The 14,510-nt window shown below is 41.4% G+C and overlaps 1 protein-coding gene across 8 annotated transcripts in view; it reads left to right on the forward strand.

Moving 5' to 3' along the window:
• The window catches only part of LOC145412514 (uncharacterized), a 194,042-nt gene that overhangs the window by 24,399 nt on the left and 155,133 nt on the right, over positions 1 to 14,510 (forward strand). For all 8 annotated transcript variants that reach the window (XM_080282401.1, XM_080282402.1, XM_080282405.1 and 5 more), the window contains exon 4: positions 11,214 to 12,278. In XM_080282401.1, the coding sequence (XP_080138527.1) occupies positions 11,214 to 12,278 (1,065 nt within the window). The remainder of the gene's footprint in view (positions 1 to 11,213; positions 12,279 to 14,510) is intronic.

The following is a 14,510-nucleotide window of genomic DNA, read 5'->3' on the forward strand; positions in this document are numbered from 1 at the left end:
TTTTCCAGATCCATAAATGCCATAAATACCATTCAGTTCTTTTCACAAACTTTATCCAATACAGGAAGCTCCCATCAACTGAACACTGTATTAAAAAAGTTGCTTGTATGAATTGAATAATTTAATATGTTCTCACTGTAATAGTCTTCCTGCTTATATGGATTCTTGATGCATAATATGTCTATCTATCTATCTATCTATCTATTGCCAGACGCCTCAATCCCGTACGGGGTGGCCACACACAAATCGCCTCCACATCATCCTGTCCCCTGCCATTTCACTGCCCTGCTCCCAACTCACACCCTCCTCTCTCATATACCTCTCCACTCCATCCCTCCATCTCCCCCTCGGCCTCCCCCTTCCTCTCCCCCCCTTCCTCTCCCCCCCTCCACCTCACTCACATACACTCCCCTCATCAGTCTCTCACCCTCCATCCTCATCACATGGCCAAACCACCTCAGTGTGTTCCTCTTAATGCTTCCTATCACATCCACATCCACACCACAACACTCCTTTATATCCTCATTTGTCAGCCTGTCTCTCCATGTGACTCCACAGGCTCCTTTTAAATAACTCATTTCCACTGCTCTCACTCTTGAATTGTATCCTTCCAACAATGTCCGAGCTTCACTTCCTTATGTTAGAGTTGGTATCACAATACTGTCATGCAGTAACTTTTTCACTTCTATGCTCCCTTCCCTGTGTCTTATCACTTCTTTCAAGGAACCAGCAACCTTTCTTCCTTGTTGTACCCTTTCAAGCACTTCACCCTCCAAACTTCCATCCTTTCTCATCACACTACCCAAGTACTTTAACGCGCACACATTTTCCATTTCCTTACTATCCAACCTCACTGTACATTCACTGACTTCACCTCTGTCAGAGACCATCACTTTACTCTTCCCTACATTCACCTTTAGGTTCTGTTTCTTACACACACTCTCGGACTCGTCCACCAAGCCTTGCAGCTCCCCTTTGTCTTCACTTAACAACACAGTATCACCTGCAAACAGCATTACAGGGAGTTTCCAAACACTACCCTCTCTCACTAGGGTCACTCCAACATCCACTGCCCTACCTTGTATCTCTTTTATTACCCCATCCATGTATAGACTGAACAATCATGGAGACGTGACACATTCCTGTTTCAACCCAACCTTCAAAGAGAAAAATTCACTTAGTTCACCATCCACACGCACTGTAGCCATAGCACCATCATACATACTCTTCACAGCATTCAACAACTTCCCATCTACTCCATATATTCTTAATACTTTCCACAATCCTCGTCAATTCACCCTGTCATATGCTTTCTTCAAATCCATGAAAGCCGCATACAACTTCTTTCCGTTCTCTAGAAACTTTTCCACTAAAGATCTAAGAATGAATATCTAATCTACACAACCTCTTCCCTTCCTAAAGCCTCCCTGTTCATCTCCAACTAATTCCTCTGTAATTTCCCTAACTCTGTCAATAAGTATCCTACCACACACTTTTCGTATTACACTAAGAAGACAACTGCCCGTTTGATTACCACACACTTCTTTTTCCCCTTTTCCTTTGTACAAGGGAATAATTATACCAGACTTCCAATCCTCCGGGACTCTACCTTCCTCCCAGGCCAATCTGCACATCTTCCACATCCATTTTACTACTGTCTCTCCCCCATGCTTCAGCATTTCACCACACTCCATCAATTCCTGGGGCTTTCCCCAATTTGACTTTCTTCATTGCTTCCACAACTCCTATCATACTGATTTCTTCCTGTCTTCTCACCTCCCTCCTTCTTCCAGCCATTCCTCAGTCACTTATACTCGCATTACTTCCGTTATCTATGTTCAGCAACTCCTTAAAGTGTTCTCTCCATATGCTCACTTTCTCTCCCTTCTCCACTAGTAATCTAACATTTTTATCTTTCACTCCCCTACTAACTTCACTGCCACCCTTTCTCTCTTCACCTCTTTCCAGAACATTTTCATACAGTCCCTCCACTTTACACTCAATTTCCTTCCAAATTCCTCATCCGCTCTCTTCTTACTCTCCCTTACTAATCTTTTCACCTCTGTTTTCCTTTCTACATATAACTTTCTCTTCCACCTCTCAACTTCTTTCACTTCCCTATTTCTCATCCATTCATTGTATGCTTTCATCTTTTGTGCCACAGCCTGTCGTTTTGCATAAATACCCAGCTGACCACATGGAGAATGTAGAGCTATATTGTACAGTAGTACCTTTTCTAATTGCAGTTGTATTTAACAGTACTTTACTACACATTATACTCTTTTAAAGTACTGTATTGCATGGTTAACTCACTGTAATACAGTCATCCTGCTTATATGGATTCTTGATACATAATATGTTCATAGGCATAAATACCCAGCTGACCACCTGGAGAATGTAAAGATGTACTGTACAGTAGTGCATTTTCCCATTCCAGTTGTATTTAACAATACTGTACTAAACATTATATACTTTTAAAAGTACTGTATTGTATGGTTAACAAAAGTAGACCCTTACTGTAATGGACTAATTGGGGGAAAGCCAGTCTCGTTACAGCCAATAGTCAGCAGTATCCAAGGGTCCCTCCCTTGAGGTCAGATATCAAGCACATGTTTGAAAGTAAATGAGTACAATAGCATTTTCTAGTACTGTATTAAGAATGTAAACTTTACCAGTTTTACACTAACGACCCATAATTTCACCATTTTGCATCTGAGTTCACATCCTTGCCACAGCATTTCATCACTAGTATAGTATTACTGTAGTCACTTATTCCAACTCGATAATCACGATGGGGAGAGGGCAGTTCCAGTGGAGTAAAGAGAGAAGGAAACACATGTATTGTGCCCCACGTAATGGATGTTGTTCGGTATAGCCAACAAGTACGGTGGGTTTCATAGTGTCCATTAAATCTGATATCCAGTATACCAGGGTCCATTATAGTGAGGGTCTACTGTACCTAAATTTGGGGGTGGAAGTTCAAGGGGAAAAAAAAATATTGACAAAGCATAGAACCACATTAAGCTGCATTTCTTTTATGCCAACTCTCCTTGATAGTGTTCACAATATCTTCAAGAATTTTCATTCTAATTACCAGTACTGTAATCATTTGCACCACCCATGCTTTTATGGTAGTTCACTGTAACACTTCATCCTCACAGAAATTAATTAACACTTTCCCGGGCCAGCCTTGTGTAACTTTTCTACCCCGTTCCTGGGCCAAGGATGGTTTCTAAGAAAATGAAGCTGTGTTGCCTGTGTTCACCAAATTGTTGTGTCATGTATTTGAGCCATGAAAAATCGCTCCAACAAATGACACACCAGCACATCATTGGCCTGGAATTGGTTGGCAAACAACTGACGCGTTAGTGCGTCATTGGCAAAGAATAGTGTTAATTATAGCCAACACCAGATTTGCAATATTCTTTAAAAATTTTAGCCCCTGTTCTTGATCTCCCTGCTAGCTTACCCATCTTTGTTTTGTCTTATGTATAAATATGTACTCTGCTATATTTCCTGGCATATGACACACACCGACAAGAGTGGGTGGGGAGGACTGAGTGCTCACGAGAAGGTTGGCTGATATTTTCCTTTTTGGCTAAAAACCACCCAGGAAGACAAAATCTTGTATTCCCCTATCTGTATCATACATGTAAGAAGATGTTCTGGAAAGTGGTAGAGAGTTAGACAGGGTGTTAAGGAAGTTAATCAGGGAGTCAAAGATAAAAATGGTAGATTACTTGGGGAGAAGGGAGAAAAAGTGAGCAGGAGAGAACACTTTATGGAATTGCTGAACATAGAGAATGAAAGTAATGTGAGTATAAGTGGCCGGGGAATGGCTGGGAGGAGGAGGGATGTGAGAAGAGAGGAAGAAATCAGTAGGATGGAAGTTGTGGAGGCAATGAAGAAAGTCAAAATGGGGAAAGCCCCAGGAATTGATGGAGTGTATGGTGAAATGCTGAAGCATGGGGGAGAGATAGTAGTAGATTGGATATGGAAGATGTGCAGATTGGCCCAAGAGGAAGGTAGAGTCTCAGGGGATTGGAAGTCAGGTATAATATTGCCATGTACAAAGGAAAAGGGGAAAAAAAAGTGTGTGGTAATCATGGGGGCATTTGTTTTCTTAGTATAATAGGAAGAGTGTATGGTAGGATACTTATTGACAGAGTTAGAGAAAGAACAGAGGAATTAGTTGGAGAAGAACAGGGAGGCTTTAGGAAGGGAAGAGGTTGTGTACATCAGCTATTCATTCTTAGATCTTTAGTGGAAAAGTTTCTAGAGAAGGGAAAGAAGTTGTATGCGGCTTTCATGGATTTGGAGAAAGCATATGACAGGGTGGATAGACAAGGATTGTGGAAAGTATTAAGAATATATGGAGTAGATGGAAAGTTGCTGAATGCTGTGAAGAGTATGTATGATGGTGCTAAGGCTGCAGTGCGTGTGGATGGTGAACTAAGTGAATTTTTCTCTTTGGAGGTTGGGTTGAAACAGGGATGTGTCATGTCTCCATGGTTGTTCAATCTGTTCATGGATGGGGTAATAGAAGAGGTACAAGGTAGGGTAGTGGATGTTGGAGTGGCCCTGGTCAGAGAGGATAGTGTTTGGAAATTCCCTGTACTGTTGTTTGCAGATGATACTGTGTTGTTGAGTGAAGACGAAGGGGAGCTGCAAGGCTTAATGGATGAGTTTGGGAGAGTGTGCAAGAAACGGAATCTAAAGGTGAATGTAGGGAAAAGTAAAGTGATGGTCTTTGAGTGAGGTGAAGTCAGTGAATGTACAGCGAGGTTGGATGGTGAGAAATTGGAAAATGTGAGTACGTTTAAGTACTTGGGTAGTGTGATGAGTAAGGATGGAGGTTTGGAGGGTGAAGTGCTTGAAAGGGTACAGCAGGGAAGAAAGGTTGCTGGTTCTTTGAAAGCAGTGATAAGAAACAGGGAAGTGAGCATGGAAGTGAAAAAGTTACTACATGACAGTATTGTGATACCAACTCTAACATATGGAAGTGAAGCTTGGACGTTGTTGGAAGGACACAAGTCAAGAGTGAGAGCAGTGGAAATGAGTTATTTAAGAGGAGCCTGTGGAGTCACATGGAGAGACAGGCTGACGAATGAGGATATAAAGGAGCGTTGTGGTGTGGATGTGGATGTGATAGGAAGTGTTATGAGGAACACACTGTGGTGGTTTGGCCATGTGGAGAGGATGGAGGGTGAAAGACTGATGAAGAGAGTGTATGTGAGTGAGGTGGAAGGGGTAAGAGGGAGGGGGAGGCTGAGGATGAGATGGAGGGATGGGGTGGGGAGGTACAGTTTATGAGAGAGTGGGGGGTGAGTTGGGAGCAGGGCAGTGAAATGGCGGGGGACAGGACGACTTGGAGGCGATTTGTTTGTGGCCACCCCAAACAGGATTGAGGCGTCTGGCAATAGATAGATAGATAGGTATATATATATCGTCCCTGCTTTGGTATGGATAGGCCGGTCCTGCAGTGGTTGAGGATGGATGGATACATATACATAAAGTAATAATAATGTGAAAAATCGCGGGTGTTTTGCGTGTGTATACGTTTCAGTATGATGGTGACACGTGACTTCCTCCCCTTTGCCACCCACCACCATTATCTGTTTAGTTTTCACTCTTAACTTTTTTTTCTCTCTCTCTCTCTCTCCAAAGACTTGAAAACAGGGCAAACATCACTGATTATCCCAGGCTGAGAGGGTAAGCCTCCAAACCTTGAGCACAGGGTTAAGGGGTTAAGGTGCTCCAGTCAGATTGAGCCTATGCACGTTTGTATCCAAAGGGTGGTTGGGGTTTATTGCTCTTGTAATGCCACTCAGGGATGAGTGAGGCTGGTCACTCTTGTCTTAAATGTCATGACCAACTTGCCTAGCCCCGGGCTCCTACGCTGCTCATAGAGTGACACAGGATTGGATGATGATGGTGATGATGACGACGACGACGGCAAAGGAAAAGGGAATAAAGTGTGTGGTAATCATAAGGGCATTTGTCTTCTTAGTGTAATATGAAAAGTATATGGTAGGATACTTCTTGACAGAGTTAGGGAAATAACAGAGGAATTAGTTGGAGAAGAACAGGGAGGTTTTAGGAAGGGAAGAGGTTGTGTACATCAGATATTCTTCCTTTGGTCTTAAGTGGAAAAGTTTCTAGAGAAAAGAGAGAAGCTGTATGCAGCCTTCATGGATTTGGAGAAAGCATATGACAGTGTGGATAGGAAAGGAATGTGGAAAATATTAAGGATAGATGGATTAAATTGGGAGTTGTTGAATGCTGTGAAGAGTGTGTATGAGCGTGCTAAGGCTGCAGTGCATGTAGATAGTGAACTGAGTTAATTATTCTGTTTGAATGTTGGATTGAAACAGGATGTGCCATGTCTTCATGGTTGTTCAGTCTGTATATGGATGGGGTTATGAAATAGATACAAGGTAGGACAGTGGATGTTGTAGTGACCCTGATGAGAGAGGGCAGCTTTTGGAAAGTTCGTGTACTCTTGTGCGCAGATGACAGTGTATTTTTTTGATGATGAAGGAGAACTGCAAACTTGGTGAATGAGCTTAGGAGAGTGTGTAAGGAACAGAATTTAAAGGTGACTGTAGGGAAGAGTAAAGTCATGGCCTTCAAGAGAAATTAAATTGCATATGAAGTCAGTGAATGTAAAGTGAGGTTGGATGAGGAGGAAATGGAAAACGTGTGAGGTGGAGGGATGGAGTTGAGAGGTATATGAGGGAGGGGGGAGTGAGTTGGGGGGAGGGTAGTCAAATGGTGGGTGACAGAGCGACTTGGAGGCATTTTGTATGCGGCCACCCTTTGCGGGATTAGGGTGTCGGGCTATAGATAGATAGATAGAAGTACAGTGGAGTCTCTTTTATCGGAGATTCTTTTAACCGTAATATGCCATTAACCATAAGTTTTACTAAAACATTTCGATTAACTGCAAACATCTGAAATCTATCCGAAAATTCAAACACGGCAGGCTTGTTTTGCGCTACTCAGTTGTTCCGGTAGTCACTAGAGCAGGCGTTGGTTGTGCCAGCCCCCATCCACCACCTCGGAGGATTTAGATGATGTGGAAATGATTGAATGAGGAAACAGAAAATATGAAAAAACAATTAGGTTTAAGACTTTATTTGTTCGAATTGCTTACAGTGAATTACGTAATTGTTTTGGTGAAGGTTTATTTAAGTTTATTTGAGTGAAAATTTAAGTTGACAGTTTCTATTACAGTTACAAAAGTGCAGTTACATAAGTAGTTACTACAGTGTATTAAGTGTTTTGTTGATGGTTGAGTGGATTTTGGGGTGCTGATAGTGGTGGTGGGCTAGATGTCACCAGAAATGGGTGATGATTGAGTACAATACTGTTCCCTTGTATCCTACATATTATTACAGTATCTTTTATCCCAAAAAATCGATTAAACAAAACTTTGAAAGTCCCATGATTTTCGGATAAAAGAGACTCCACTGTACTTGGGTAATGAGATGAGTAAGGATGAAAGTTTGGAGGGTGAAGTGTTTGAAAGGGTACAGCTGGGAAGAAAGGTTGCTGGTTCTTCGAAAGCAGTGACAAAAAATAGGGAAGTTAGCATGGAAGTAAAAAAAAAAAGTCTGTGCACAATAGTACAGTATTGTGATACCAACTGTAACGCATGGAAGTGCAACTTGGACCTTGTTGGAAGGATGGAGGTCAAGAGTGAGAGGAGTGGAAATGAGTTATTTAAGAGGAGCATTTGGAGTTAGAGACATTTTGACAATTGAGGATGTGAAGGGGGCATTGTGGTGTGGATGTGGATGTGATAGAAAATGCAAGGAGAAATACATTGAGGTGGTTTGGCCACATGGAGAGTGAGAGACTAAGGAGAGTGTGAGTGAGGTGGAGGGGGGAAGAGGGAGGGGGAGGCTGAGGATGAGGCGGAGGGATAAAATAGAGAGGTATATGAGAGAGGGAGATGTGAGCTGGGAGGAGGGCAGTGAAATGGTGGGGTAGAGGGTGACATTGAGGCGATTTGTTTATGGCCACCCCTTATGGAAGTAAGGCGTCTGGCAATAGATAGATAGATGGAGAGCAAAAGAGATGCTTAGATGCAAATGAGAACTGATAACAGATCTTTGTCTACATTCATAACACATACAGTGCTCTACAAAAGTATTGTGCGCTCGGCACCCCTCCAACAAAACAAACCTTTCAGCTATGGAAAAAACATGTAAATAATGCATTATATTTACCTTTAATGCTTGGTAGGGTTTCCTTTGCGCTTCTTCACGGACCTGAGACGTCGTTGAAGTGAAAGGGTGAGGTTCCTTAGGTGCTGGGGTGATATACGTGTGCCCAGGACTCACGAATGGCTACTTCCAGCTTAGGCAGAGAGCTCGCGTCCTTCCCTTGGAGATTCTTCTTTACGAGGTACCAGAGGTTTTCTATCGGGTTGATGTCTGGGCTATTGCCTGGCCAGTCTTTCATGAAGGAGACCTCGCAGTCACGAAGCCAGTTGGTGACAGATTTGGCTTTATGAGCAGGTGCACCGTCCTGCTGAAACACTCATGCACCTGTGAGCTTGAAGGACTTAAGTAAATGATCACAAAGCAGCTCCAGGTAAACGTCCTGATTCACTCTGCAGTTCCTGGGAAGTACAACAAGCTTCCCCAACCCCGTACTGGAGAAACAACCCCATACCATTAGTAGTCAGGGTGTTTAACTGTGCCCTCCATGTAACGGGGGTCAAGTGGGTCACTACCTCTGTGCCGGCACACGTGCGCTCTTCGATTACAGGTAACGGTAAACGTTGCCTCATCAGACCACAACACTGACAACCATTGGTCCTCACTCCAGGTAGCGCAAAGGCAAGGCTATGAAGTCGCTGGTTACGTGTAAGAAGAGGCTTTCTCACAGGCCTGTGGCTTGTGTAACCAAGTTCGTAGACTCTTCGAGAAACAGTGCGTACTGAAACCTCGCCAAACACTTCCCGGTTGCTCTCCTTAATTTTACTTGCAGTCACACGAGGATTAGACTCCACTGCACGTTTTAACACATTAACAAACCTCTGGGAAGTTTTCCTGGGCCTACCAGACCGTGGTTTCTTTGTAGGAACGTTACCACTATTTTCCACTCGGTAACGGGCACACCACCTCCGCACTGATGACCGAGCCACACCAACCAAATCACTAATTTCCTTCGTGGGGTGGCCTGCCTCCTTTAGAGCAATGATCTGTGATATTCTTTCACTAGACAATTCACGGGTAGAGGCCATATTAAAGTAGCGAAAGCCAAAACACCGTGGTTCACTAGGTAAAAAATGGTGTAACAATAGAGGGAGGAGCGGCTGGGTTTCTCTCTCTCATGCAGCCCGCAGGCAACAGAGGCGCCAGCCAACCAGCGCGCAGTAAGGCATTAGGCTGCCGTGACGTCATGTTAACGCCCAAAACTTATGGCTAAATTTTTTCTCCCAAAAAAGGGTGATTCTTTTTTCACCAAAAGTATTGCACGCCTTGACATAGGAGCGCAGTACTTTTGTCGAGCACTGTAGTTGACAGGCTGGAACCACCAACATGCATATGTAGATTTTTTTTTTTCTCTCAGAATGGCTTGGGCCCCAATTAGTCTGTTATAGTAAGGTTTAATTGTATGTAAATAAGCCAGACCTACTGTCTCCAGCCATATGGTAAAGCTAGATGTTACTGAATGTAAATTAAGGCACTGATGAAAATGGAAGCTGTTTTTATGATAATCATGTGAAGGTAGGGTAGGACTTGAATTCCTTTTCCAAAATGAGACAAACGAGGTGATGCAGATGTTGATACTGTATATGCATTTCTCCTCAGTCTTTTGCTTTGCAGTAGATTTTTTGCTTCATTAAAAAAAATAAATATGAACAAACATTGGTTACAGTTCTGCTGCTCTGCAAAGCAGCTATTTATATCCTAAAATGTTCAGCAACTTTGCTTTAAATCACCAATCCCCATGTGGACATGCTAAATTTCATTGATGACTACAACTTTTTGTGGAGCATAAGGTGTATATACCCGGTATAGTACTAATTGATTGATCTGCATATTCATTATAGAATGGTGAATATGGTATTGTGCATATTCATTATAGATTGGTGAATCTGGTATTGTGCATCTTCATTATAGAATGGTGAATCAGGTGAATCTTAATGGAAGTCACTGACAGAAATGTAAATCTTATTTACTTCATATCTTTTTCGGTGGGAGTTAAGGGTCAGGTAGGTGGTAGGTGGTGGCGACCATCATCCACTCGTTTGTTGTAGTGCTATCTACTTCTTCCTTCACCTTTCACTCTTTTTCTGTGTCTGCGATCTCTTTACCTATTTCTCCCATCTTTCCTTTCATTTCTTTTTACTCTTCTTTCTTTTTCAGGAGGCTTTACATTGAGTGACAAGCTAGATGGTTCCCTGTAAGCCAGGAAACCATTTACAATGCTGGGTGGTAACCATATAACCCATACATGTTCCCTATGTGTCAGCAAGTGGGTTGGTGGAAGTTTAGTGCCCCTACCTGTAAAACAGCTAATTCAAAGACAAATTACCACCCCTTACAGAATGATGGTGTCTGGCAGTAGATAAATAGATAGTAGTTATTGCTGTGAACATGATATAGTTTGAGTATAGCAGTTATGTGGTAGTTTGTTCATGAGTGAAAAATAAAAAGGCAGTGGAATTTTCATGGCAAAACTAAGCAAGTCAGGAGTGCATACAGTAAACACTCAATTATCCTCCGTAATTCAGCCAAGCCCTATGCCAGTTAAAGTAGAATGCCGGATATTGCATAGTACCTCCCCATCGGCACAATATTTGGCATCAAGCTGGATATTGCATCACTCTCTGTCTCGAACCTCTATTTTAAAAACTTTCCCCAGAGTAAAAGATAAAATTTAAGCATAAAGTTCAATAAAGTAATGATTCACCACAGTAATACAGCACCGGTTGGCTACTGTTTATGAGCCGGTTGATACACCTCATAGCCGGATATTGCATAGAACTGCCGGTTATGTCCTGTTTTGGCGCAGGGTGTTGCATAGTATCACCGGATATTGCCATAATAGAGCCGAACCTTCAGCTCTGGATATTGCGACGACGTATAATTGAGAGTTTACTGTAATGTGTATTCTGCTCTCAAGTTAGTTGTATGTACAGTATTTGCATGCAGTGCCTAGATGATATTTTTATCTTTTCACTTTAACCCCAGAAGAAAAAGGAAAAGAAGAAGCCAGATGACAATGTCCATAAGATTCCTGTAGAGGAGGTTCAGAGCAAGTTGGTAAATACAGAGGTTATGGCCACTGCTGCAGCTCCAGAATCACCTGCTGCAAAGGAGATCAAGAAGGAACCTAAGAAGGAGGCAAAGGATATGAAGAAGGATGCAAAGAAGGAAGCAAATGAACTCAAGAAACAGACAAATGATCCCAAGAAACAAACATGTGAACCAAAGAAGCCATCAGCTGAACCAAAACAGCAAGCAAATGAAACCAAGAAGCGGATGAATGAAGCTAAACAGCAGACTGATGATAGCAAGAAGCAGACAAATGAAGCCAAGAAACAGAGCAATGACTCCAAGCAGCAAATGAATGACAACAAGAAACAGGATGGAAAGGTAGAGACAAAGAAACAGGCAATTGAACCCAAGAAACAAGCAAATGAACTCAAGAAACAGATAAATGAACCCAAGAAACAGATAAATGAACCCAAGAAACAGATAAATGAACCTCAGAAGCAAACAAATGATGCCAAGAAGCAGGCAAATGAACCCAAGAAACAGATAAATGAACCTCAGAAGCAAACAAATGATGCCAAGAAACAGGCACATGAACCCAAGAAACAGATAAATGAACCTCAGAAGCAAACAAATGATGCCAAGAAACAGGCACATGAACCCAAGAAACAGATAAATGAACCTCAGAAGCAAACAAATGATGCCAAGAAGCAGGCTCATGAACCCAAGAAACAGATAAATGAACCTCAGAAGCAAACAAATGATTCCAAGAAGCAAGCACATGAACCCAAGAAACAGATAAATGAACCTCAGAAGCAAACAAATGATGCCAAGAAGCAGGCCAATGAACCCAAGAAACAGGCAAATGAACTGAAGAAGGATGGAAAGGATACTACAGAAAACAAGACGAGTAAGGATGTTAAGAAGGAGGCAAAGGAAAACAAAAAGGAGGTTAAGGATTCCAAGAAGGAACAACCCAAGGACATCAAGAAAGAAGAGAAAGAAGCAAAGAAGGATGGAAAGGCAGAGTCCAAAAAGCCCGTAAGTTAGCAGCATTTTTCCTCTTCAGTCTGTCTTTCCTTCATACTTTCCTCTACCTTCTACCTACAGGTGACTTCACACTCCCTCATCTGTCTTTCTTTCCTTTTTTCTTTCCCCTTCCTTCTGCCTATGGGTGACTCTACATTGAGTGACAAGCCAAATGGTTTCCTGTACACCAGAAAATCATTTACTATGCTGGGTGGTAACCATATACAGTACAGTAACTAAATAATGGCACCTGGTGGTTTAGTGAGTAAGTAAGGCACTCCAGTTGGATTGAGCCTGTTTAGGTTTATATCCAAAGGGTGGTTACGGTTTTTTGCTCACATAATACCAGTACCACTCAGGGATCAGTGAGGCTGGTCACTCTCATCCTAAATGTCAGGACCAACTTGCCTAGCCCCAGGCCCCCACGCTCCTCATGGGGCAACATAGCATTAGATGACGGATGGATGGATGGATGGCTTCTCTCAGGTGGAAAAAATCAGTGCAATTGATCGTGCTTGTGAAGTGGAAACAGAATTCTGAAGGGTTGAATGATTGTTTCCCATTTCCCTTAGTATGCCCTCTCTCTCTCTCTCTCTCTCTATATATATATATACTGGTGTATATATATATATATATGTATATATATATATATATAAATATGTGTGTGTGTAATATGCAGGCTTGGGGGCAGTTCATTTTTGTCATTTCAATTTAATCCCTGTTCAGAGTAAAATTTGAATTAATCAATTCCAGTTCAGTTCAGTTCATTCGTAAAAAAAGATATCTTCAATTCCAAGTCAGTTCAGGTCATTATGGTCGATATTTCATTCAGTTAAAATGTTTTCAATTCAAAATCAGTTTTAATTTACCCAGTACCATTAATCTAACGGAAAGAAATAACAATGAGGTTTCAGTTTAACGTCTTTATGTATTTATTATCAGAAATGCTCAGCCACACAAACCATTTACCTTCGTTACCAACTAAAAGTTCAAATTGTTTAATTCTTTGTATTAGTAAACAAAACAAGAATGAGTCCAAGTAACTGAGGATTATATCTGATCATCATAAGCTGCTCAAATCTTTTATCCTAAACTGAACCTATCTGACCTGAAGAGCTTGCCAGCAGTGGCACACTGACAGGAACTGAACTTGTAAATTTTAAATACATTTATTGAAAACACATGAATTATACAGGAAAAAGTTTCTGAAATGAAAATTATTATGAATGTAACGGGTTACATCACTTGATGTATTTTTAACTTTTTTTTTTGTGATAGCAAACTGCATATTTTACTGTTTATTTGAGTGTACTGTAAGTTAATTATTTTACAGTAATGAATTCACACATTGCAGTATAAAATATTTTTTTTATCAATTCAGTCATTAATTCATGTCAGTTCACTGACATCAATTCCAGCTCAGGTAATTTTATTTTTATATTTTTCTCAATTCCAATTCAGATCCAATCCAGTTTTTTAAATCAGTTTCAATTCATAATAGACTCCAGCCCTTATATATATATATATATATATATATATATATATATATATATATATATATATATACAGTATACCAGTATATATATATTTATGGAAGGTTTTGCACATGTATGGTGTAGATGGTAAGCTGTTAGGTGCCGTCAAGAGTTTAATGGTAGTGAAGCATGTGTAAGGGTAAATGGGTATCAAAGTGACTGGTTCACGATCGATGTGGGTGTTCGACAAGGGTGTGTGATGTCCCCATGGTTATTCAATATATAAATGGATGGGGTGATGAGAGAAGTAAAAACACGAGTAATGGAGAGAGGGATGGCATTGGTAATGATTGGTGATGGATGGAATATCTCTAATTTGTTGTATGCTGGTGATGCAGTACTACTTGCAAATCCCACACAAGAATTCAGTAGACTGGTGTGGAGTTTTGCTAATGTCTGTGAATGTCGTGCCTTGAGAGTAAATGTAGAAAAAAGTAATGTGATGGTTTTTGAGAGGGAAGGTGACTCCCAGTGTGATGTTACCATGAATGGAGAGGGACTGGAATGGATGAGAGAGGTCAGATACCTGGGTACAGTGATAGAAAAGAGAGGAAAATGTGCAAAAGAAGTGGAAAGTAGAGTGGCATAAGGGAAGAAAGTAGCTGGTGCTATGAAGGCCTTGATGAGAAGAGGCTTGAGTGTCGCAGCTGCACGAGGCTTACATGAAGGAGTGTTAGTGCCAACTTGAACATAAGGGTGTGAGACTATG

Source organism: Coenobita brevimanus, chromosome 93 (genome assembly GCF_032717465.1).
Source record: "Coenobita brevimanus isolate Jiangsu-jjx chromosome 93, ASM3271746v2, whole genome shotgun sequence".
NCBI classification, from domain to species: domain Eukaryota; kingdom Metazoa; phylum Arthropoda; class Malacostraca; order Decapoda; family Coenobitidae; genus Coenobita; species Coenobita brevimanus.